The 26,794-nt window shown below is 40.7% G+C and overlaps 1 protein-coding gene across 6 annotated transcripts in view; it reads right to left on the minus strand.

The window, feature by feature from the left end:
• Lis-1 (LisH and WD40 domain-containing Lis-1) overlaps positions 1-26,794 on the minus strand; it is a 49,975-nt gene that overhangs the window by 9,468 nt on the left and 13,713 nt on the right. For 4 of the 6 annotated variants that reach the window (XM_067108533.1, XM_067108536.1, XM_067108535.1 and 1 more), the window contains exons 2-7: positions 14,579-14,676; positions 13,118-13,271; positions 12,354-12,500; positions 11,538-11,694; positions 7,949-8,123; positions 7,250-7,385 (exon numbers count right to left, since the gene is read on the minus strand). In XM_067108533.1, the coding sequence (XP_066964634.1) occupies positions 7,250-7,385; positions 7,949-8,123; positions 11,538-11,694; positions 12,354-12,500; positions 13,118-13,271; positions 14,579-14,616 (807 nt within the window). In that variant the 5' untranslated portion in view covers positions 14,617-14,676. Of the gene's footprint in view, positions 1-7,249; positions 7,386-7,948; positions 8,124-11,537; positions 11,695-12,353; positions 12,501-13,117; positions 13,272-14,578; positions 14,677-17,770; positions 17,803-26,794 lie in introns of all 6 variants that reach the window. The other 2 variants (XM_067108534.1, XM_067108532.1) reach the window with 1 other exon arrangement.

Genomic DNA, 26,794 nt, shown 5'->3' on the forward strand with positions numbered 1-26,794 from the left:
CGAATGCCTTCCCAATTTCTCGGAGAGGTAGGATGCATCCCTGCTCCTATGATAACCCCGAGGGTCAGAGCCTCTGGCCAAATGTCTAGTGAAAATTGTTCCTTAGGTTTTTCGTATGAAGCAAAGAAAACTCCGGCGGCACGTGGGAGGCAGAGACACACGGGGGTGTTACAAGGGGCTGATGTGTTGGCTGAACCCGTACACATCGAGGTGGAGGCTGGGAGTGAGAGCTGATGGCTGTCTAGGGGCAGAGACCTGAAGAGCCTGCACCACCGCCTGAGCAGGGGGCTCTTGAACTACATGAACTTCTTGCCGGACTTGGGGCAGGTCCCGGCAAGATCAGACCGTTTCTGCTCGTAGGGTAGACACCCATGAGAACGGAGGCTCTGGGTAACAATAGTAGCCCCAGACGGGCGTAATAACGCCCACCTGGGAAAAGATTAATTCTCCAGGTGAAACTGTTCATAAGATTTTTCAGCTCAAGGCGGAACGGGCAAGCCTGACTTACACCCTGTTTCAGCTTCCGAAAATTGACTCCGGAAGCTTAGGGAGCTGTACGCTGAATAAATTAGAAGCGTAGCCCGGGGTTAGAAGATTCACTGTGAATGCATCTGTGATATCTGTCTCCCGGAAATGCCTCAGCGATACATTTTCAAAACAAGCCTGTTGATAAGAGGACTACATTCGGAGCACAAGGGGTAGAAACAGGGCTCTCAAAGAGAGCACGGTAAGACCCCACAGCTGGCGTGAACTTGGGATTCTCCGCCTGCCACTCCGTTAGAGTTCTCAGGGAGACGATGTGTCCAGCCCCTAGCTGAGGGCTCACTTATGGATCCTGCCAGACAGATGCCATGCTCGTTCTGACAGTCTGGTAAAACCCGGATAAGAGGATACCAGACCGGAAGGGAAGAAATGCCCTTCCACCAACCTCCGTGTGCCCACACCCCGACAGGAGGGTGCCTTCATGCTGGGAAGCATAAAGGAAGGCACCAAGATTCCCCAGACTGGAGGGGAAAAGAGGTGGAGATGTCGGAACGATAGAATTCGGAACGGAGCAGGACTTAACAGGTGATCCATTGACAATGAGACTTGAGATTAATCACTTGGGTTTTAAGCTCCTGGGAAAGGGAAGGCATGGACCATGAGGTAGATAGTTAGTTTAATAGATTGACAATGACCCTCAAATCGAGCTCCTTATAAGGAGACCCGTAAAAAGTTTTCAACAAAGGAAGAAGGGGTAACCGCCTTGCTTTGCTTGGGCCGTGTCCCTTTCAGAAGACGAGGCCAAATTAGTAGATGGCACCGGATTAGAGATCCGAGGCGTCCTTGAGGGGGCCCCGGAGCGGGTCTTCTTGGTTTAAAAGTTTTTTTTTTTTTTTTTTTTTTTTACCTTAGGGATGGTAGACCAGAAACCGTCGAAAAGGGATGAGAAGGTAACGAATCCCTAAAGGAAAAGTTTGTCTCACCTAATTCGAGCTAAGCGGAAAAGGTTTGCCTCAATTATTCCCGCACCTACTTATCGCTCCGGGACGATGTTCACAGGTCGAGAACGAGACAGAAGGCATAACGTCTTCAGAAAACTCTCCGTAAACAATTAACTTGAGGCGAAGAGTTCACGAGACTTGCGGCCGGCCTCAGGAGGGGGAAAAATAGGACCCCAGACACCGGAGGAACAACTATTAATAAGTTATATAAGACGGAGTTTGGCGAAGGAAAAACCGATAGGTGTATATGAAACCTACCAATTTACGAGAATCTCGCCGAAACGGAGTTTGGCGGAGAAATCGATAGGCGTATATGAAACCTACCGATCCACGAGAATCTCGCCGGAGAGAGCCCAAACACCGAAAGATTAACTATTAATAAGCCACAAGAGGCGGAGAACCGATAGGTTTATATGAAACCTACCGAATTAACGAGAATCCCGCCCGGAGACGGAGTTTGGCGGAGTGAAATCGATAGGCGTATATGTAAAACCTACCGATTTATTGCGGCGACTATTAATAAGCCACATGAGGCGGAGCTTGACGGAGGTAAAACCGACAGGTATATATGAAACCTACGGATTCATCAGGTAGCCTGCTCGGGAGAGCATAGCGTACAACGCAATCTGCCGGGTGCCAAACGACTAATAATAAGCCAAAGGAGGCGGCGTTTGGCGGCGATAAAACCGACTGGTGTAAATAAAACCTACGGATTCATCAAGTAGCCTGCTCGGAGAGAGCATAGCGTACTTTACAACCTTCCGAGTCAAGAATAAGTCGCATGAGGCGGAGTTTGGCGGAGACGAAACCGACAGGTATATATAAAACCTACGGGTTCATCAAGAAGTCTGCTCGAGGAGAGCATGGCGTGCTTCATAACCTTCCGTGCCAAACTATAAATCCAAAACAGACTGCGCACCGAATGGGAGCTATAGACTCCGTGACCGCTGGTTTGTTGCAGGATAGCGGAGCATTCCTGCACTTGACAAAACCAGCCGCGTATGAGAAAAGGGCATGCTGGAACGGATGCGGAGCAGAAATACCGTAGCAGCCATAGCCTAGTCAGACCAGGAAAACCCCCGAAGAAAACCGGAGAGAAAACCGGGCTAACAGGACAAAACTCATAGACATAAAAACAGAGTCAACGGAACATTCCGAAGCGATCATGTTTGAATAAAATGTGGGAAGGTTATGAACTGTTCGGAAGTGGGCGCACTCCGAGCCAAGAGAGGAAAACCCCCGGAGGGGGATATCCTGAACGAAGTGATAGCGGTGGGGAATAAACGCCGACCGCTAAACACTAAAACCGTCGTAGCAGCAAGCAAGGAGAGCGCCCAACAAGATAACGAAACACCGAACAGGTAGTAGCAAAGAAGAGGGGGAACGCCGAAAGTAAACAAAGCAGAAGACAGTTAGGTGGAGAACGCTAACTGGCCTCGTATGAGATCCCAACAGTGAGGTGCGACCATGTAGGAAGCACCACGAAGGGAAATAGTCGGCGTAAAAGGAAGGGGAAGGATAGGCCAGGAAGTTGGTAACCCAAAGCAGCGACCAGGGTGGGACAGCACTCCCGGGCGCCCAGAGATTCTCATAGATCCCCTCGCTATGTAAGCTGTGGTGCACGACAAGAGCGAGAGAAAAAGAGAGGAAGGGCAAAAACCTCTACGGCCAGGAGAGCAATGAAAGATAAAAGGAGTGTGAACGGGAGTGGGGAGAGCACTCCTGGTCACCTCCAGGTCCAGGTGGAGTGCCAACTCAGACACACCGAGGGACAACCAATCAATGCAGAGGGAGGGGATGTAGGCTACAAAATAAAATAAGGATAATTGCTCTCAAACTTTGGAAAGTTAACAAACTTTGAAAACAAACCAAGGGGAGAGAGAGCAAAGGATAAAAGGGAGAGAAGGGGACTCTCGAAACCACAAATAACATATATATAGTCGGTAAAAGAAGTGTGGGCAGAAATGTGAGAGAGCACTCCCGGTCACCATTGATAAACAACCCAAGAAGGATTGAACTAGGATGATGAAGCTACGCAGGTAAACCCTGCTTCTTCAGCTTAACTATGCAGACATTAGCCTAAGTGGCTTGAAACAGGGAAGAGAATTGGGCGTAGGCAATACATCAAGCCAAAACCAAACAAAGGAAACTTGGACATAAAACACACATGTACAGAAACGAGATCACCGACATGAAACTCATCGTACAGATCGAATCGGTCCTCATATGAATTTTCCCGAAGGAAAGATTTAGCCAACCTAGGCTAACCTAACTGAGGCGATGTAAAGGAAGGAAGCCTAGGAGAGGGTAAAGGCTAGCCAATAACTCAAAAAAAAATCATAATAAAAACAAAAATTGTCTATAAGGTACATGTAGGAGGATAGGCAGGCCCAACACAAACATGGGCGTGAAGAGACATAATCTACCTCAGTTAAATGAAAGTATCCTCAAAATTAACAAAATTCAAAAGCATCCAAGCACAAGGTCAAAAATTAAATGTAACAATGAAAAATCATGTTCCCATTAATTTAGAGAAGTGAGTCTAAAACAAGGCAAAATAAAGCCAAAATAAAAGCGAATAGGCCCTAGGGGAACCACTTTAGCCTAAACAGCAAGACAGCACTTGACCAGGAAGGGAACACAAAATTCACAAAATAAACAAAATTATAAAGACAAAGTAAAAACTGGTAACAGTACCAATGAAAATAAGATCCCCAAAGGCTAGAAGTGAGTGACAAAATAAAGCATAATGAGGCCATGATAATGGCTAATTGGCACAGGGGAAGCTCGTAGTCTAAACGCCACCAACACTTCTCGTAATGAAGCCACGATAAAAGCTTAATGGGCCCGGTGGGTGTCGGCCTAAACGCTAAACATCATCACCCGTAATGAAAGGCTTGCTGATAAAGGCGATGGGCTCGAGTGGTACTCATGTGAACGCTAAACATCACTCCAGAATAAAAATCACTCTCTAATGATGCCATGATAAAAAGCTTAATGGGCCCGGGGGTAGCTCGTAGCCTAAACGCTAAACAGCACTTCTCGTAGTAAATGGGTACAGAACAAAGAAAAATTAATCAAACCCACTAAAGTTGGGATCATTAAAGCTAAAATATCCCAAATAAAAGGGATACAAATAAACACAAACAAACATGCCGACCAAGACCAAGAAAGGTCAAGAGATGATGTGAGAGGAGATCGAGACGTGGCTTTATAAACCCTTTAATTATTAAACTAAAGGAAATAAGAAGCCTCAATGCCCTAAAAACAACAAAACACTGGTACTCAATAACTGAAAGAACCTTGTGAGGATGCCATAAAAAAATCAAAAAATAGAGCACAAAATAAGGATCACAAGTGCAAATTACGTTGAGCGAAACGTGCTAAAATGGAATGCTAGTGTTGCCTTGTATACAGTCCGCGAGTAGTGCAAGGGCTTGTATCGGCACCTCTCTCGTTGGGGACTTTGACATTGGGAATCTCTAGGATAAGTTCCCATGTTTTTGTAGTTTCACCCTTTTCCATACCGACTCCATCTAGTGGAGCTCGCTCTGGGGTAGTAACTCCAGCATTTCATTTAGCTTTCTCTGGTATCAAGCAACGAATTACCTAGAAATAAGTGCTGAATGGACTATTTTACCTGGTGACACAGGACCTCTGATCCAGAAATATATATATATATATATATATATATATATATATATATATATATATATATATATATATATAAAGAAAGAGTATATATATATATTATATATATATATATATATATATATATATATATATATATATATATATATATATATATATATATATATATATATATACACACACACACACACACACAAACTTTCATTTGTAACCTAACTAACTGGCATATGTGATTTTTTCAGACAAGCGACATTTGCGAAATTCTCGAGAAACCCTGTAAAAGTGTTTGTTTAATTTTTAAAGAAATTTAGAATTTTTCATGCTTTTGTGCGTAAAATCTGTAAGAAAAATGTATTATTTTTATTTTTGTACATGCATAAATATGATACAAAGGTAATTACAGCACGTACAGTTAGTGTACTTTTACAAGATGTGATACCCATTTGCAAAGTTTCTGAAATTTTCAAAGATGATACCCCTGCAGAAAGTGTTTGTTTATTTGAAGTACATTTATAACTTTTCATGCTTTTAAGTGTAAAATTGGTACGGAAAATTTGTATTTTTTATATTTTGTTCATAAATATGATACAAAGGCAGTACAGTTACTGTATTATGCCCATTTGCAAAGTCTATGTCACTAGGACCACACATGACCTCAAGATGAGGTTGTTTAGTTGCACTAGTTTGATAAAATGAAATTGTTAATGTACTAAAGCATATTAGAGACAACTAAGAGTTGTATTAGTGTCATTCGGTGAAAATCACTTTGTTAACCTTGGAGAAAAGTGATGATGCAATCTGTATTACATGTAATTACAGCACGTACAGTTAGTGTCCTTTTACAAGATGTGATACCAATTCGCAAAGTCACTGCACTTTTAAAAATGTGATACCCCTGCAGAAAGTGTTTGTTTAATTTTTGAAGTATTTTATAAGTTTTAATGCTTTTAAGTGTAACATCGGTACGGAAAATTTGTATTACAGTCCAATACTTTTAATGTGTATATGTATTTTCTCTCTCTCTTAGTTAGCGCTCTAATACTTTTACAATTTATTTCTCTGTACGTCTTTACCTGTACAGTACATAATTTTGAATTGATTGAATTTTACCTTTACCCACTACAAACATTATGTACGTTTTCTTTACTTCATTGGATTCTGTATCTTCATTATGAGCGTCTTATGAAGTTTACCTAGTGACACAAAGAAAACGTCTTTTACAATGAGTGAAAAAGAAAATGGCATCCCACAAATTAGGGTAACATTAGTACTGTATATGTACGTACCTACTGTAAATGCACAAGTATGGCAAATACAGTACCCATTATGATAATGTAGTCTATTTTTATGTCAACCTTTCATTTTTCTCTTTTTAAGGGAAATTTTATATAAGTATTAAGTAACTTTTTAAATGAAATTTATATATATATATATATATATATATATATATATATATATAAAATTAATTTCTTAGTATTTATGAACCACAGAAGAGAAAATGTGATTACCCTGCATAATCTGCAACTTCAATTTTACCAAACCAGGCAAAAAATCAATAACTAAGGAATCCTATGCAGTACTCTGAGAATTAAGAAAACCTTGCAGCTGTATAGATCCAATAACAGATGAGAACATTTAATGTAAATAATTGAGTTTTTAAAGTACAATATTCAATTATTTCCTCAGATGAAAACCTCTACAAACAAATTACCCCGCTTGCATTTCTTGACTGCACGAATAACTGTCATTCATTTTTCAAAATATATAATTAATGAACATTTGACAATTGCTACATGAAACACTACAATTTTTAATAATGAATTTTTCCCATGATTTCAATTTTTGTCAAATGTAATTTTCTTGGTTTAATTATTTCTGCCTTAACGCCAACTATACAGGCCATGTATATGGACCAGGTGCTGGGAAAAAAACAGGTACAGTAATCAAAACACTCTCAACCCTGATGGTCTGCTTGGCAAACTCACTCAAATCAACATTTGTTACTGTCAACTAACAACTTTTTCAAGGACGAAAAAATTGCCCAAGTTAAGCCTCTATATCAAGCTACATGGCAAAATAAGAATGTGTAAATTAAAAAAAACAATCCTACTTACCTTGCACTCCCTCGTTGCTGTAAGCCAAACACGCACAGTTTGGTCATTGGAACACGACGCAATTAAGGAACCATCGCTGCATACTCTAACCATTCTAACCCATTCTCTGTGGCCAGTGAACGTCTTAACACAATAACTGAAAAAACAACATGAAATAAATTACATCAACCATCTAAATAGAAAAGTTTTTTGTAAAGTATGTTATATATCTTGTAAGCATAAATAATTACAGTTATGTATACATAAATTTTTAAGCAATTCACCTTGAGGATACTCTGTATCTCAACTCTGAAAACATAAAAATCCAGATTTTTAAAGTTCGCTCTACGCTATGAGCTATACAAGCTGGTTCCAGGGTACAGTACCACATAGGCTACATGTCTGTCTCTGTTACTTAGCATATTTTCTTACTTACTGGAAGTGGCAGACCTCAAAGCTGTCCAGTAGTGAGGTGCCACTGTACACAAGTTTTAGGTATGTCCACAGTCTACTATAGGACCAAATAAGGCTTTTGAATTTCAAAATTCCTTTCCATTATTTGTAGAGCCAGGAGCCTTCATGCAGGGTTTTCCCCTCATGATAAAAAAAGATATATATATTTATATACCACTTACAATAACTGGATGAACTTAAATGCACATTTTATGCCGTTGAAAACTGAATGTGTAAAACTTAAAAGTTCCATAGCTAACTACTTACCCAGTAGCCACTTCCCACATTTTGATAGACTTATCCCTAGAACTGCTAAGAATATAGTCGCCCGAGGGCATGAAGGTGACTGATGATACATTGTGGTCATGGCCATGCATTGTCTTGACACACTCGTATGTAGTGAAATCCCACAACTTGATTGACATATCCGCACTACAAGATACTGGAGGAAAAATAAATAGAACTGTTAGCATTCTCAAATAATATAACTTATACCACAAAAGTTTTCACTGTGCTCAAAAATATTTACCAAAATCTACTCCATGGAACAAATTTTCTTAATAAAACCTCTGGATAGTTCCCTTTTTAAAGTTGAGCTTACTACTACTCAAAAGACAAGCTCACCTAAAAGTCAACGGAAATGCAAACAGCTCAGTGACTCCTGACACAGACTAACTAATATTGTAGTACAGCTACTATTGTGTTCAAGGTATCTGTATAACTATGCACATTAACTTTGTTATTCAGGTACACCTGTCCAACTACTCACAGAACATATCCATGGACCAGACTTTTCACTGAAACCTTGTTAAACATCTAAAATGCAAAATTGATCAGCGGAGCTGATTGATGAGGGGATCCACTTTGAGTAAGTTTGACCCACTACTTGACAGCATTGGTTTTTTTCCCTTGATAATGATGTCTAAATGGCAACTGAAGGTTAAGGAAGAGAGGCCTACATATAAAACGGAGGCTGTAACAATAGAAACAAAAAATTAACATTGTCACACTTGTGAAAACATAAAACTTTTAGTATGATGCTAAACTTCCTCTGCACTAAACTTCTTAAAAGGAAAAACACTGATAAAGCAAGTTCAAATTCTGTAGATACACACCTTTGGTGTATATTATCTCTAAAAAATTACATGCAACCTGATCAAGCCAACCAATCAAACATCTCAAGAGAAAACGTGGAAAACAACCACTGCTTCTCCTTGATACCCAGCAACACTCAGATAATGAATATTATTATTAAATGTGCAATAAACCATTAAAAATGTAACGTATTTTGAAGAGAGAATGCCAAGTAGATTAAAAAATATGGTCAAAAGTGTGTAGCAAAATACAAAGGGAATATCATTCCAACAAAAACTTTGAATATCAAACATGAACCTTTTACTTGAACCTACAGACTGTCAACTGTATTCGATCAACCAAACTAAGAGTGAAATGCTCTTACCAAATCCTACTTAATTCTGACTACTTCCTTGATCCTGAAAGCTGTAGTATATAGATCAGACATAGCACGCAAATCAAAGCAGCACTGATTTTGTAACATACTGACAGGTTTAGCAACCTTCAAACATTGTCAGAGCACCTGTGCTAGATACAGAACTTGCACTCATTACTCCAAATGGAAAGAAAAAAAAATATTCAGCAATTTCTTCAAGGAATCATTAGTCAGTCCATAAAATGCCTAGCAAGAGATAAGATCTATATTCAGTGTCAAATATAATATGGAAGAGCCACCAAGAAAATCTGGAAAAGTAAATAGTTTTCAAAGTTGTGAATTAGTTTGTCTTAACCAATGGAAGGAAAGACTCAAACAACACTGTTCTATAACTTTGAAGTATGGCTCAATGTATGTTATTTAGGACCTAAGCCACTCGGCACTATAATTATTACAAGAATGTTAGGGAGACAGAGAAACTAAAATTCACAATTATACCCACATGAGGACATCCAAAATTTTATAAATTCCCACTGTATGTAAAGTGCTGCCAGACTAACACCTCTGCCATCACCCAAAAAAAAAACCACAGATTTAGTCCATAGGTACCTTTTTGGCCAATTACAATTTCTCGGGTATTGCAACAGATTGCGCTTCATTCTTATCTGATAGTATGCAGAGGTGCACCACTTCCTTCTAAATAAGATTTGTAGGTAAAGTATGTATGCCCAACCCAATGTCTATTGTTATAATCACCTCTCTACATTAATACATTTAACCCTTTGAGATTCCCATGATGTTGAAATCAACATTCCCCACCACTAAGACTTCAAACTTAAAAAGACCTTTTACAAATAGGAGTTTCATCAACATCTGTGAATCTCAAAGAGTTAAAGTCGATACCTGTCATTTCCTTAATTATACACCCCTTAAATGTTACAACCTTCACATTAGGGAATCTTATCAACATTTGCCATTTCAGATAACTTAGCAGGTTCTCTCTCCTGCCTTCTCTTTTCCAAAAATCCTTACAAGGCCAAGAAATTGGCAGACTTGGACAGATTCAAAACAGTTCAATAAATATTGCCATCCTTAAGTTTTAAAAATTAACAGGATGCAAGGCTTTGTACAAACTGAACTTATTCCGATATATACAGCTCTTTTGAAACCTGAATAAATTATACTTTCTTCCTTCTCAATTCTGTGTGGAAGATTCAAAGCTTGGCTAAAGCTTTTACCTCTGCAGTTGAATATCAATGCAGCAGTGGGTGATTTGGCAGTCTATATCATATACAATGGCATGTCAACTTAATTCCCTAATTTTAAGGTATCAGAATACATTTTCATGTGCACATAGTGCTTACATAATTGTGCTTTAATAATTTACATAACTGTGCTTTAATAATTTAACTATTTTAAAAATCATATTTTTTCATTACAGACTTAGGAGCAGCAAGAAGAGATTATAAAGGACAAACCCAGAGGGAATGGACAGAGGGTCAGCTTCCTTCATTAAACCAACTACAGAATCTTATTAGTCAAGTCTGGCAAACTGTTTATGGAATGGGTCTAAAAATTCTTAAACAGGTAGTGCCTCAATCTTCCACTATTCAAACCCAAATTCAGGTTTCAGTTATTAAAAAATCCTCTGATGAAAGAAGTTACACTAGCAACATTATGATACCGTATAATCCTGTATTGTACTGCTGCAAACCTATTAAGATAAAGCACAGGCGTTTTGCTATGATGTGCCAAGTCAGAATTTTTAGAAACCAAACACCAAACTTTCCATAAAACTACACTAGTATCATACAAAAAAATAACATTAAACAAACTGAGAGGTTTCAGTATTATTATTATTATTATTCAATCCACAACTCTCGTGTTAGAGCAGACTGTACAAGCACCATGAGCCCAAATAAGGAAAGCATCCTAGTAGAAAAAATGTGGAACACAAGAAAAAAAAAGTAGGAAAAATATGGAAAATAAAAAAAAGAAGAAAAAAGATAAAGCAGGCTATTAGATGAAGATAAAGCAGGCTTTAAGATGAAATACATGTAAGCCTTCCCAAAAAAATCTTATTTGCATCCATATTTGAACATCTGAAGTTACTTATATGCGGAACTAAGAAAGAAAACTACCTTGTCGCTACTGAAACTCACGAAACAAAATGCAAAACTGTTAGAATTTACTGAATCTCTCTTACTGTACTACACGTCAAAAGGATTGTCTGGGAAGATTTGAGTATACAGGGTGATCAAAATTATGTAAAATCTTGAACAGCATGCATGAACTAATTGAATGTAACTCCTTAACCCGGCACATTTCGATGCACATTAACTGTAGTGGAACTTGAAAACAAACAACCAACAACCGTAGATACAAATATGAAAATTATTTCCCTACCAAGGAATTTTCCATTATGATCAAACGCAATGTCTTGAATACTATCTGTGTGGCCCTTCAACGTCTTCTCATAATCTCCAGTTTCGTAATCCCAGAGTTTAATGGTCCCATCTTCACTGGCAGATACCATCACTGAATAAAGCGGGTGGAAAATGACCTGGAAGACATTACTTAGTTTACAAACCTACTTTCTGTTTGGGAAATATATCATCTGAGATTTTGACCTTACATACATATATCCATACTTGGTTCAAAACACTACCCAAGAGATTAACAGAGGTATAATTTCTAAAAAAAATCTGTAATCAACCTCAAATCCTTATTCTTGTGCCTTCAAAACAGCGAGGGTTATACGAGTAAACATGAATTCATGTGGACAAGTATTGGTTTGACTAATAACCTAGAAAATTGAGTATCTTTTCTTGTCACAAGATTAGGTACCCCCTCAATAACAAGACCAGAAGTCTTACTTTACTCAAGTCATGACCAAAGTGACACCAACATCACAAAAAGTCTGTGGCTATCGAATGAGAAACAAAATGCCATGGTTTTATTTCATCTCAATACAGTACTTAATAAAATTCAGCTGGTCTACTTGTCTACACTGTTTTATGGATTCTCTTACAATGGTCAAAATTATTATATAGCCATTAAAAATTATAAATTATATTGAAAAACTGCTTACTTCAATCCAAATTTAAATACAAGGTGCTATTCACAAAGCTATTCCATCTATTTATAACCCACTAAATTTTCAGCTTCTGTTAATCTAACTCTGAAACAAATTTGATTCCCTTTCAACCAAAAGAAACTCACTCTTGTAACAGGTGCTCTGTGGCCTGAAAGACAGTACTTTTCTGGAGGTCGTGGTATCCATTCTGATGGTGAACGTTTGTCTCGCGTAGGAGCACCAGCAATGTATTCTCTTTCTGCTTCATTTAACTTGACTTCCAATTCCATCACCTGCAATTAGGAAAATAATTATAAGCCATCAAGGGAGAAACTGTAAGCTAGATTTACTCTGTGTTGTCTTTACTTATAATCCCATTGCTGGAAAAAAAGAAAAAAAAAGTGAAAATTTAAACCTCATAAGAAACATTTTAAACCCTAGGGATGAAAACATGGACATATCCCACTGATTTATAAAAATCTGGCTAAATAGCCAAGTAATGGGGCACTTTCAGCCTTTCACCACTCAAGACAGTGAAAAGAGGGGGTTGGAATGGTGGGCAGCAGGTTGGAAGAAAGGAAGCAAGAATGGAGGTAAAGTAAAAGGCTTAAAAGTGGGTGCAGTTACAGGGCTAAAGGGACAGTGTGAACAACCTTTAGTAATACCTGTAGCACACAATGTGAGGTGCACTAATGGTAACAACCCATATGGGGGGACATTAACCTATAAAATTTTTCTATTTAAATTATTTCTGTAGTTCATGTGAAAACGAATATAAACCCTAAACAATACAAGTGAATATAAATCCTAAACAATGGTAAAACAACCGTAAAAACCTAAAGTCAATGAAAAAGTTAGGTTCAACTTAACTAAATTAGCAAAACATCTAAACTCATGAAAAAGCACTCACCTTTTTCTGGAGTCGGATGACTGAGGTCCATTTCTTTTCAAGGAGGCCAGCGTATTTCCTTTCAATCTCCCCTGGCATATCTGCCTCAGCCTTAAAGGCTTCCAAAGCATCCATATAGCCATTACTGCACAAATAGTCAGCTATGGCTTTATTCCTACAAATTTAAAAGAAATATTCACTTAAGAGGACTGTGCTATAATGCAAAACTAATCCCAAATCATTACTACAATTTGTACCGTACAGGAGAAATATAATTTAGTTGTAAAGTATCTCAAACTTGGGAATATTACACCTTTAAGACAGCAACCCAGACCTAATGGCAGTTTACTGACCATCAGGACTACAACTTATGAGCTCTTCACAACCACAAAACTTTGCTGAACCATTCAATGACAATCATATCACTTCCTTCCTTTTCTAATGTCACCTACTGTATATAACACCTGAAAAGTTGTCACTGCAGATATGCCGTACAAAAAATATTTCATAATCAACAAAATCATACTTTTAATGAAAAGTTTTGCCACTGCATGTACATTACTTACAGGAACAAGTAAACATTCACAAAATCCCACCTCAGTGTAAGTGACACAATAACCTTCATTATCAGGAGTTCTATTCATTTTAACATAAGAGAAACAGACAGCAGACGTCTGTTTACTAGAGGATTAATGCTCGTCCTTTAGTGACACGTGCTGTGCATCCGTGCACAGAAACTGTTGAGTCACCCACCCCAGGTCTGCTATAATTTTAAATACCTCCATAATTATGAGTAACAAAGCATGGTACACTTCTAAATCTCTTGAAATTATACAGGGTATCTGAACATCCAATTTGTGCAGGGAAAATGACAATTACCCACAAAAGAGATGTTTAAATGTTCCTATCCAATTCCATGTAAATATGACATGACTCAGATATACCATTCATTCTTTCAAAAACTTACTTCATCTAAACTATCTCTACCATTCTCATTCATAGCGTGGTTTTCAACTTAATTCAACTTTTTTTTTTTTTTAATACTGAATGTAATAAGACAAAATTCAATACTAGTTAAAATTACACTAGAATAAGTACCATAACAGGCACAGTAACTTCATAGACAACAACAAAGTAAAATAAAGTACAGCATTGCTTTTCATAGTTCTGGCTCTGGGACAGTCGGAACTGAAAGAGGCTTCCTGACCAAAAGGTCTTAATTTATTATAAAATTGGACAATTATGATAGCTACACACTTCTAGATATGCAGGAATTTTGTAAGAAAGAAAATACAAATGACCTTTATTGAACATAAAAGGTAAGCCTCAATATTAAAATAGTTTATATAGAAACTACTAGTGCAGCTGCCTTTTTTTTATATGTAAAATAGGGTTACAGTCGCTATAATTAACACTGAAATAAATATAAAGAAAGACATACACATTAACTAATTAAATAAGCAAAAAACGTGTAACACTCACAATTCCTCTCGTTGACGCTGTGATAGAACCATTTTCATGTTCAAGGATTACAGTGGAGACCAAACTACTCGTGGGTAACACTTCTTATACCTCCATACCTGCAATATAAGTGCTTAAAAATAAAAAAATTCAAATATATATATATGTACATGAATGAAATAAACATTTACTTTGTATATTGAGAAAATGGTATTATATGTAGTGTACAAGTCAAACTTACATATCTGCAGCCCAAAAATATATTCCGAGCTTCTAATTTAACTTTCATCCCTAAAATAGTGCCACAATTAAGACATCAAACATTATAATTATTTATGTTCTCTTTAGCAACACTCAAATCCTGCAGTCTCAATTTTATGCACTGTACTAACAAAAAGTTTGTAAATGATGAAGCTTATCACTATTAGCCTATATGCTTTATGCCAACTGACTGCAAGGCATTATAGTCTACCCAGGTTCATGCACAGCTAACAGCAGCTAAGACTTTCAAGTTAATAAATGACTAGAAATCAACACTTCACTGGAAAACTAAAATTATATATATTTAACAATTTAAACATGCAAAAAAATCTGATGCACAGAACAGGTTTTGACTTAGGAAGGAAAAACCTATTTACGGTAGTCACCGTTGAGTCCTCAAGGAGTTACCCTCCATGGAGCTCTGACAGACCATGGAAGGTAACTCCTTGAGGACGAAACAAGTGACTACGCTATCAAAACAGTAACATATGTTAAATGGGAAAGGGGGTGTCATCAAATTGTACAAACCAATCTGAAAGTTTAAATTCATTCCATATCAGATATGAAAAAGGCTAGCACATTGTACAATAATTTATTTAAAAAATGTTCATCTAAATCAATTATACAGGAGCAACATGGAAGCAATCTTCACAATAAAGTATCATTATGCATGGTTTTCACAGTCCATCCTGTAGTCCCTATACCCCCAATATTTCTAGCAGAATCATTTCCAGCAGTGAACTAAAAACACCTAAAACAAAATTCTCTGTGAAAATGTAATCCCTAAGAGAAAACCTCTCTTTGCTATGATCCTAAAGAATCTAAAAAATTCCTGTACAGATTGCACTCTCTTTGGTTTGCACTTCAAGATGATGATGAGGTTAAGACCGACAAAAACATTTCCACTTTGTAACGATTGTAAATTACCCTTAAATGGAGTCTTACCTATATCCATAGTTACCTTTACCAAACCACTTTGTACATGAGCACAAGCACAGTCACTAATCTCAAACAAAAATGAATGTGTGTTACCACCTTTCCAGCAAACAGGCCTAGTGAGGGTGAAGGATTTCCTTTGAAGGGCATGCTGGTACCAACATAAGGGTAGTTGGTATATACTTCAAGCAACATGAACAAATATGAAATACTGTTCAATACAATGTAAGGGATATCTTCAAGTAAAAAAAAAAATAGCATTTATACAATTATAAAGTTCTTTCAGTAAGTGTGGAAAAAAATTTAAAAGCACATGGGGTTTCTCAGTGTGTGTTTTTTTTTTTTTATGAGGCCATGAGTCTAACTATGGAGAATATATGAAACTTTATATGAAACTTTAAATTTCCAAAACAATCAAATTACAAATAATTTCATGATGCATTTACACACTGGCATCTATGGGAAAGGGTGAATGATTTACTTATACTTCATTCCAATACCTCGCAATGAAATGGCGGATGAAAAATGTTAAATCCTAAATATTTTCATTAAACTTCAAAAATATCCAGTTGGATAATAGATAAACAGAGGAATACTGCACCAATGATTAACATGCAAAATGATGAATCAGATCTCAAAAACAAGCTTCAACACAATGACACATCTAAGGATGTGTGAGTCACACAAGAGAAGCTAAAAATCAATAGCGCTAGGCTCTATTCATCCGAGGTTAAAACAACAAAGAAGTAAACAATTATGTCTTGCAATTAAGATATTTCATGTTAATACACCAGGAACAATTAACATATTGACTACAGGGCCAGAAATCAACTTACCAGTAGGCAACATGGTAAAACCCAAACTCCATCCACCGAGTTTTGCAACTTCAGTGGATCTAGTACTATACAACTACTGCATTCACCAAATAAAATTAATGCTTTTAATGCATTTGTACATGTGGAATATACACAAATGATACAGACTAACTGTCAAAAATTTTGTCCTATCATATTAATCTGTTGGGTAAAATATCTGATAGGCAGAGATAAGATTCCACATAAATACACTTATGAAACTGCTATGCCTAATACAACCACACAATGCTAAAAGCCATACAATTTTTCTTACTATATTGTTGGGAACATTTTGACGCCTTATCTAACTAACATGCAGCATATCAGAAGCTTGGCCAACAAATAATGCTAAATTTTCTTACTGGAAGTTAATTTTAACAAAAGCTTATAAACTTCATAATTCAAAAAAATTATTTTGTATGTCACCTTGTAGAACTAATTCCAATACATATGTAAAAGGTTACTGTAATTTAATAACCAGGGAACCAACTAAACATGAATATTTGATTATCACCACAACCTCTATATAATCTAATGATCATTATTGTTGCCAAGACTTTCTTTCAATACAAGACAGCCTGGTAACTATGTTCCTTTACACTGAATAACTCTTAAGACACATTGTCTCTTATGGCCTTAGAAAATAAAATAAAGTTCAAGGTGACAACCACTTCCAATGTCTCAACCATCTGGCTGCACTTACTAATTTTTAGATATCAAAAAATAAAAGAATGTATGGTTATTAGCAGTTTTTTTTTAAACATACCCAACTGGCAACTAATATTAATTGATGGGTACCAATACCAAGACAAGTTACAGCCCAGCCAGTATATATTTGGCTGTGAAGCATAAAAAAAGCTCATTTAAATTTCAGACTGTATATGTATTGTATTGTATTCCGAAAAGAATGTTACACATGCAATCATTATTCCTGTCATTAACCATGGTCATTCAAATTGAAAATCAAATGTAGAACCAGGTGAACTATGCCAGAAAAATATGAGACAATATATTCACGAGCATGATGGAATAGAAAAAAGTATAAAGCATTAGGAGGGGGCAGCTTTATAACCAATAAAACAAAGGATATCAAGGAATCAAAAAATCACAGAGCTTGCACATCACACCACATCCACATACTACAGTAGATTGTGCAACTTACGAGGTCCAGATATCCTGGTAGGTTTAGCTTGTCTTGAATGAAAGAACACAGTATAAATATCAACAAAATCATCAAAACCTAATCCACAACAAAAATGACTTGAAATAAATACTGTATATCCAAAACTTCATAAGAAATGAAGCTTCGGAAGATATTTACAGAACATTAACATCTGTCCAAAATATCAGCAATATGTGGGACAAGATACAGCCAAAGGTACCTTACCTGTTCCCAGACAAGTAAAGCAATTACAACAATGTTACTTATAGTGAAACCAAAATTGAGTGGTAGGGCAGAGCTAAGGTAGATCAATGCAGTTGTTTCAAATATGACATTTTTATAATAAAATAAGGTTTTATATATACTTACTAAATAATTACATAGCTATAGTTTCTGCTTGAAACGGCAGCTTAAGAACTGAAAATTTGCGGTAGCACTCTCTTGTTTTGGTGCAGGTAAGTGCCCCGCCCACTTTCAGGGAAGGATAGGTACAACATACCTAAAGAGCTCAGTTCATTTATGCTCTATGTCCATGTGCAGAGAGGAGGGACAGGTTCTCTTCATGTAATTACTTGGTAAGTAGGCCATATATATAAAACCTTATTTTGTTATAAAAAATGTAATTTTTATATATGACACTTACCACATTGACAGGTGGTGGGAAGAATCCCACATTGATAGGAGGTGGGAAGAATGGACATTATAATGGAATGCATTTGAAATAGAAAAAGGCTAGCATTGTGGTAATGCTTGTTGTAACCTTACCTGGGGAGAGAGCAAGAGCAGGAAGATACTGCCTCTTGGTCGTTGCTCATCTCGACCGGTAGGGACATCACCGGTAGTGTCAGGATTGCCCCTACTTCAGTGGGAGCTTTGTGGTTGGTCAGGGAGTAGTTCTATGACTCGACAAGTTTAAACAAAACAACTGTCCTTGCCCTGGGCGACACACAGACATCGACTAACACACGACCACAAAACTATATTACCTGTACACCATTTAAAACATATACAGTATTACCCATTCATTAAAAATGATATTTTAATGATAAAATAAGGTTTGTTCATACTTACCTGGCAGATATATATATATGTATTCAAGGTCCGACAGAATTTCAAATTTAGCGGCTGCGCACGTAGTGGCCGGTCAGGTGGTTATACCCATTCCCGCGCTGGGAGGCGGGTATCAGGAACCATTCCCATTTTCCATTCAGATTTTCATAGTGCCAATTTGTCTCCTGAGGGGAGAGGGTGGGCACTCACGAATATATATCTGCCAGGTAGTATGAACAAACCTTATTTTATCATTAAAATATCATTTTGTTCATGAAACTTACCTGTCAGATATATATATATAGCTGAATGGCACCATTGGCGGTGGGCAGAGACAGCATAGGATTGAGAAACAAAACAATGTAGATGATTACACATCTTGGTTCCCTTACCTTTTTAGCATAGCTGACTTGATTACTGTCACCCAAGTCTCGTCTGCTTTACTGGAGTTCCAACGAGGTAGAGACCTATAAGGTTGGAGAGTTCCAGACGATCTGTCAACGGGACGTGACCACTATGTGCCCAGATCGTAGCCCTCAAGAAGGAAGCAAAGAGACAAAAATAACCACCTGACCTGCACCAAACATCGTGACTAGTAAAAACAAGGAAAGGGAGACTGCCCTAACAGTCTACCCACAACCATAAAAACACAACCAAAAAATTTTAAAAACTATTCCTAACCATACATTAAAGGATAGGATGGGTACTGCCTCCTTCTCCCAAGATCGTACCAGCGAAACGTAAGGTCCCAATGAACAGCAAGACTCATACACTGTTCTTACGTCCTTTAGGTAATGAGAGGCGAACACAGAATGACTTCTCCAAAAGTGGCATTCATAATCTCCGTTCAGAGCCATGTTCTTTTGAAAGGCTGCTACGTTGCACAGCCCGAACCTCATGCGCTTTAACTTTCAAAAGTTCAAGTCACTCTCCTGACAACTCTATAAGCTTCCTGAATGGTGGACCTCAAGAAGAAAGCCAGCGCATTCTTTGACATGGGACGTCAGGTCTTCTCACCGAGCACCATAACCTATCCGCAAGACCTCTCGACTCTTTTGTCTTGTTCAAGTAGAATTTTAGAGCGAACAGGCAAAGGCAGTCTTTCTGGTTCCTGACCCAGAATACCATGCCAAACCTTTCAATTCAAGGACTTGGGCCAGGGGTGAGACGGGTTCTCATTCTTGGCAAGAAACGACGGTTGGAGAGAACACACCGCATCGTCTCGCTTAAAACCAACAGACTTAGATATTGCATGAATCTCACTGATTCTCTTTTACGTGGCGAGCAACTAAAATAAAGTCTTCTTAGTTAAGTCCCTCAAAGAAGCAGCATGAAGGGGTTCAAAAAGGGCTTTGCATCAGGAACTTAAGAACCCGTCCAAGTTCCAAGATGGAACCAAAAACTGGAGGCACCTTGTCGTCTCGAAGCGACCCTAATGAGGTCATGGAGGTCCGTATTGTTGGCGATATCTAATCCTCTATGCCGAAAGACCGCCGACAACATACTCTTATACCCCTTAATAGTAGAGACTGCCAGCTTCGGAACTTCCCTAAGGAAAAGAAGGAAGTCCCCTCTGGCTCACAGTGGCTCGAGGAAGAGGAAATCCTCTGCGAAAGTACACCACTGCCGAACACGCCACTTCGATTGGTAAACTGCGATGGGGATGTTCTCCTGGCTCTCGCGACGCTCTTGCCACCTGCTTGAAAAACCTCTCGCTCTGCCAGCATTTCGATAGTCTGAACATAGTCAGACCGAGCGGAGAGGTTTTGATGGTATCGCTCGGGCGGGGCTGTCTGAGTAGATCTGGGCGAGAGGTAACACCCTTGGGAAAGTCTACTAGAAGCGACATTACCTCCGGAACCCTCCTTGTAAGGCCACATCGAGCCATCAGAGTCATCCTCAGTATCTTGCGACGACGCTAACTTCCTGACCACTTCTCCCAGGATCTTGAAGGGAGGGGTGCGTAAGGTCCAGACGAGACCAGTCCCAAAGAAGGGCGTCTATTGACACTGCTCCTGGATCCAGGACAGGGGAGCAGTAAAAGCGGAAGCCTGTTGTTTCGACGTTGCAAAAACAGGTCTACTGAGGGACGACCCCATAAACCCCACAGTTTTGCACACCTCCCGGTTCAGAGTCCACTCTGCCGGGAGCAGTTGATGACGACGACTTAGCAGGTCCGCTCTCACGTTCTGGAACGCCTGCTACGAACCTCGTCAAGATCGTAACGTTCCTGGAACTCGCCCAACCAGGATCTCTTTCGCAAGAACGCAACAGGGAACGGTGAATGAGTGCCTCCCTGTTTTTCAGGTAAGATAGAGCAATTAGTATTGTCCGGCTACCTGGACTGTGCGACCGGACACTTGATCTTGGAAGAATCGAAGGGCTAGAAAAATCGCCTCTAATTCCTTCTTCATATATTGATATGCCAGGCCACCTGTTCCCCTCTCCAGATGCCTGACACTTCTCTTGCCCAGTGTTGCTCCCCACTCGACATTGCGTCGGAGAACAACACTAGGTCGGGTCGGAAGGCTGAGACACGCCCTCTGGAAAGCCTCGGATCCAACCACCACCTGAGATGCTCCTTCCTTCGAGGGAAAGTTTGAGAGACAACTCGAGATTTTCCTTGTCTTCCCAGTTGTCTTGCAGGAAGAACTGAAGAGGCCTGAGATGTAGTCTCCCTAGGAAAAACAAACTTTTCCAGTGAGTGAAATGGTCCCAACAGACTCATCCACTCCCTCACCGAACAGGTTTCTTTCCCTAGGAAGGCCAGGACTTTTCGTAGCACAGTTGTTGACGCTCGGGACGGAAAAGCCGAAAAAGCCACTGAGTCCATCTGAATCCCCAGATACACGTTCATGGACTGCGTTGAGGCTCAGGTGTGACTTTTCAAGTTGACCAGCAGGCCGAGTTCCTTCGTCAGGTTTAAAGCTTGCTTGAAGATCCTCCAGACACCTCTCCCTCGATGACGCCGAATCAGCCAGTCGTCCAAGTAGAGCGACACACGTGCACGCTGCCAGATGCAGCCACCTTGCTACATTCCGCATGATGACGGTGAAAATCATGGGAGCTGTGGATGTGCCAAAGCAAAGAGCTCTGAATTGATACACCTTTCCTCAAGACGAACCTCAGGGAACTTCCTTGACTGAGGATGTATCGATACGTGGAAGTCACAGCGTCCTGAAGATCGAGGGATACCATCCATCCCCAGGTCTTAAGGCTCCTAGAACAGACTGCGCCGTCTCCATCTTGAAAGTTTCTTTTCGCGATAAAGCGGTTCAGGCTGCTGACATCCAGCACAGGTCTCAACTTCCCGACTGTTTGGGACCAGGAACAGCCTGTTGTAGAAACCGGGAATTCAGGTCTAAGACCTGTTCTATTGCTCTCTTGACGAGCATTTGCCTCAGCAGGTCGTAAAGGATCTCTTGTTTTCCTGGACCGCATTTACGGAGAGAGGTCAGGGCGAAGGCAGGGAGGGGGAGAAAGGAAAGGATCTTGTATCCTTTCTCTAAACCGAAGGGACCAACTGTCTGCCCCTCTCACTTTCCAGACTTCGGAGAAGCGCAAGAAGCCTGGCACCCACCGGTATCTGGAGGAGAATCACATCATTTCTCTGCCCCTACACTCTAACAAAGGCTTTACCTCTCGAGAGGTTCTTTCCTCGAGAAGAAGGTTTCTGAGGATGCTCCGACACGAAAGGGCTTCTTCATCTTGGGGAGAATGTTGACGGTTTGACGCCGCTCAGGTCACAGGAACCGCAGGGCGCTTAGATGACTGAGCCAACAGGTCCTGTGTGGTCTTCTCTTGTAGGCTTGCAGCGATGTCCTTACCAACGGCCGGGAAAAGATGATTGGAAAGGGGAGCAAACAACAGTTCTCCTTTCTGTGCCAAGGAGATTTTGACTCTCAAGCGAGCACGCAGAATAGAGACCTCTTCTGAGCACTCCAGACGCAAAAGTCACGAGGCCAATGCTGTCAGAACCATCTCGGACCGCCTTGTCCATGTACAAGACAAGACGCCAAAGGTCCGACAAGGAGATCCGAGTCCTGACTCCGAGACTTAAGGTCCAAAGTCCAAGACACCAGTCAAGGAAGTTGAAAACTTAACGTCTTGAAAGGCCGCTAAAAGATGGTCCATCTCCGTAAGAGTCCAGGAATCTTGGCCCGTCGACAGATGAGACCTCCTACTCGAATCAACTGTAGCGCAGGCGAAGTCTCATAGATGAGGAAGGAAGACGTAAGCCTAAGTCTTCTCCGGGTCTCATACCACATCGCCGCTTTTCCCGAGAGTCTTGAAGGGAAGGGCGAAAAGAAGGCTTTCCTTGAGCCTTTAGCGGGAGTCCATCCACAAATGGACTTTCTTGAAGGCCCGCTAGTGGAGAGAGATTTAGTCATCTTCAGAAATCCGGAGCTTTCCTAGACTTAGTAGAAGTCAGTTGAGAAGGAGGAGAGGTACTGCCGGCAGAAACTTGTCAGAAACAATTCTTCAACAGCTTGACGAGGATCTGGTAGTCCGGCGGCGCGGACTGATCCTTCAACTCATCTTCAGACTCCGACCCTGGAGTCTATCTCAACATCGGGCGGGGAAAGGCAGAGAGAAGTTGGAGAGGAAACACGCCGGCAGGGACCTCTGCTTGGAAGAGGAACTGGGCGGCAAGGCAGCTGGAGAACCAGGAACTACCTGCGAGCCGACAGCAACGGCAGGTGGGCGTCTCGAGGAGTCAAAACGTCCCATCGGAAGCCACGCCTGGCAGCATGACGAGCTTCTGAGCGCCCAGCCGGCGTCACGTCTGGCAACATGACGGTAACGTCATAAGCCTGACGCGTCATCAGAAAATGGAGAACATGACGTCTGAACGAGAAGGGAGGGGAGGGCGTCCTGGGGTGACGCTAAGACGATCCTCCCCAACACCCTCTGGGACGAGAGTCTAGGTTCCTTCCCACGGCGAGCGGGCTTGAGAAGACGAGGCGAAGGTACGATGAGGAGCAGGGGAGAAGGAGACCGCCTAGATCTCTTCACTGGAGTCTAACATCCTTCCGGCCGAGGACGGGACCTGGACTCTCTCTCTGCAATGAACGAGGAGTTGCTGCTGCATGAGTAATAAGGGTCCTCGTTGGTGACGCCTCTCTGGAGAATCACGAACCTAGAGGCAGAAGGACGAGGGGCCCTAATCCTCTTCTCTTTGAGGAGGGAGAGCTCTTGGCGCTCAAAACGTCTTCTTACGGATGACGTCGGTGCTTCTTTTGCAGAACGCATCCACAAACTCTGGCGAGGAGCACAGAGTAGGAGAGAGGACGTGGCGTCCTCTCCTAAAGCTTCTTAAGAGGGCGAGAGTCTATCTGATTTGTTCCAACCCCTGCGTGGGGAGCGTGTCAGAAGGCTCCAGGAAGCAGTCCTTCAGGACCGGGCACAGATCGAGCCTGGGCAGCCTGGGAACGTCTTCAGGACCTGCGGGACGCTAGACCGTGGGGTTCCCGTCACCCTCTTCGACTTTAGACATGCCTCTCTCTGAGTCCTGGGAGTCAGCAGAGGTCCAGGCCTAGAGGCATGATAGGCGGTCTGACGCCCTCCACTGCACTGGGGGGCACTAGTCACTTCACAACACTTATCTTGGAGAGCTGACACCTTAGATTCTAATGCACTAATTCGATTCCATCATAGCGAAGCATATTAGTCTCCACTGGCACGATCTCAGGGGCAGGAGACAAAACCACAGGGGCTAGGATCTAAAGGTACAGGGGAGTTAGGGGCCGACATCAACACTTCGAAGAGAAAGCACTCCTGGAGAAGAAGACCTCCTCAATCGATCACGCTCCAACTTCCTCACATATTTATCATACGCTCTCCATTCATTTTCAGACAAAGAAGCACATTCATCACACCTATCATTCAACATGCATATATGCTTCCTACAGTTAGAACAAATAGTGGAGGGTCAACCGCAGCTTTCGGCAACCTCACTCATTCAGACATCACACACGCATGTTAACTAGCAGAGCTAGACCCAGACATAATGATAATCTAAATCAAACCCAAAGAAAAGTCAAAAAAAGCGTATGCGATCCACCGATCCAAAGTCAAAAAACCAAAAGACAATGAGATACTCAGTAATTTAGAAAAAAGCAAATCCTATGACGTGCAGACAACAGTTGCTGACAACACCGGCGACAGAGAAAAATCTGAATGGAAATGGAATGGTTCTGATACCCGCCTCCCAGCGCGGAATGTGGTACTAACCACCTGACCGGCCACTGCGTGTGCCGCAAATTTGAAATTCTGTCGGACCTTGAGAATACAGCTATATCTGACAGGTAAGTTTCATGAACAAAATCAAGATTGGAAGGCACTCGAGTACTATGTGCCCCGGCTTCCCAAAAAACTCAGCAACCTTAATCAAGGCTGGAGATAGAGAAATGGGAGGATCACTCCTACCCCCTCATTCCCTAGTGCCATGCCAGCTAGAATAGACCCAGCATACCAACATGTCCTCAAACACAGTTTCAACGTCCCGTAAATACTAGTTGGCGAAGACCAAGCGACACCTCCAATAAGTCGATTTGGATTATTCCAAAGCGACACCTCCAATAAGTCGATTTGGATTATGGGAGCTAGAGAGAGGTTGCGTTTAAAAGCCAACGAAATGGCTACTGCCCATACCTCCTGTGCTTTTACCTTTAACAACGGTAAATTATTAATTCTCCTGAATTCCCAAGTGAGACTCTACAATAATGTCTCAAAAAGAAAGATAGCATTCTTGGAGAGGGGACGTAAAGGGTTCTTAACAGAACACCAGAGGTTACGAGAATTCCCTCTGATATTCTTGGTTCTCTCGATGTAGAATCTTAATGCTCTCACTGGACACAATACTCTCTCTTGTTCCCAATGTCCCACTAGTTCTGGAACACTCTGGACAGAAAAAAAACAAGGCCAAGGGTTAGACGGATTCTCATTTTTGGCTAAGAATCCTAAAATATATGAGCAAATAGCTGTCTCTTGTGAAAAACCAACTTGTTTGTCCAGGGCTTGCAACTCGCCAATTCTTTTCGCTGTGGCTAAATTGATTAAGAAAAGTGACTTTCTAGACAGACCCCTAAAGGAGGACGCCTGCATAGGTTCAAAGGGAGGGCCTGATAACCAATGCAGGACTACATCTAGGTTCCAAGACACTGGCTGCTGAGACTTCCATTTCCTGGGGTCAAAAGGCTTGACTAAGTCTGAAATGTCCAGGTCTGAAGAGATGTTCACACCTCTATGCTTGAACACTGAGTTCAGCATGGATCTGTAACCCTTTATCGTAGACGTCGAAAGGCCTCTCAAAAATCTTAGGTAAAGTAAAAATTCGGCTAGTTGGACTACAGAGGTAGAAGAAGAAATGTTACATTCTTTACACCATCTCCTAAAAACTGCCCACTTAGTCTGGCAGAGCCTTGAAGAGGACTCACGTCTACATTTTGTGACAGCATTCGCAACTTCTCTTGAAAATCCTTTTGCTCTGACCAGCTTCCTGACAATTTGAAGCCTATCAGAGAGAGAGTGGACAAACCTTGCTGATATTTGTTGAAGCGAGGTTGTCCGAGAAGATCTTTCCTCTGTGGGAGAAGCCGCAGAAAGTCCGACAGAAGTTCTAGATGATCTGGAAACCAATCCTTTTGAGGCCAAAAAGGAGCTACTGGGATCATCGATGCATGATTAGACATCTTGAATTTGTTGATCACGTCTCTTACTAGACTGAACAGAGGGAAGGCATACATTTCCAGATATGACCAATCCTGAAGCATTGCATCCATTGCTCATGCCTGAGGGTCTGGCGCCGGAGAGCAATACAGGGGGAGGCGATGGTTCCTAGACGTTGTAAACAAGACTATCCACCATGTTCCCCACCGTTTCCACAGGTCAGTGCACACCTGCGGATTCAGCGACCATTCCGTGGGTAGAACCCGCTTACAACGGCTCAATTTGCCTGCTAATGTGTTTAAC

This window comes from Macrobrachium rosenbergii, chromosome 9 (genome assembly GCF_040412425.1).
Source record: "Macrobrachium rosenbergii isolate ZJJX-2024 chromosome 9, ASM4041242v1, whole genome shotgun sequence".
Lineage (NCBI taxonomy): Eukaryota > Metazoa > Arthropoda > Malacostraca > Decapoda > Palaemonidae > Macrobrachium > Macrobrachium rosenbergii.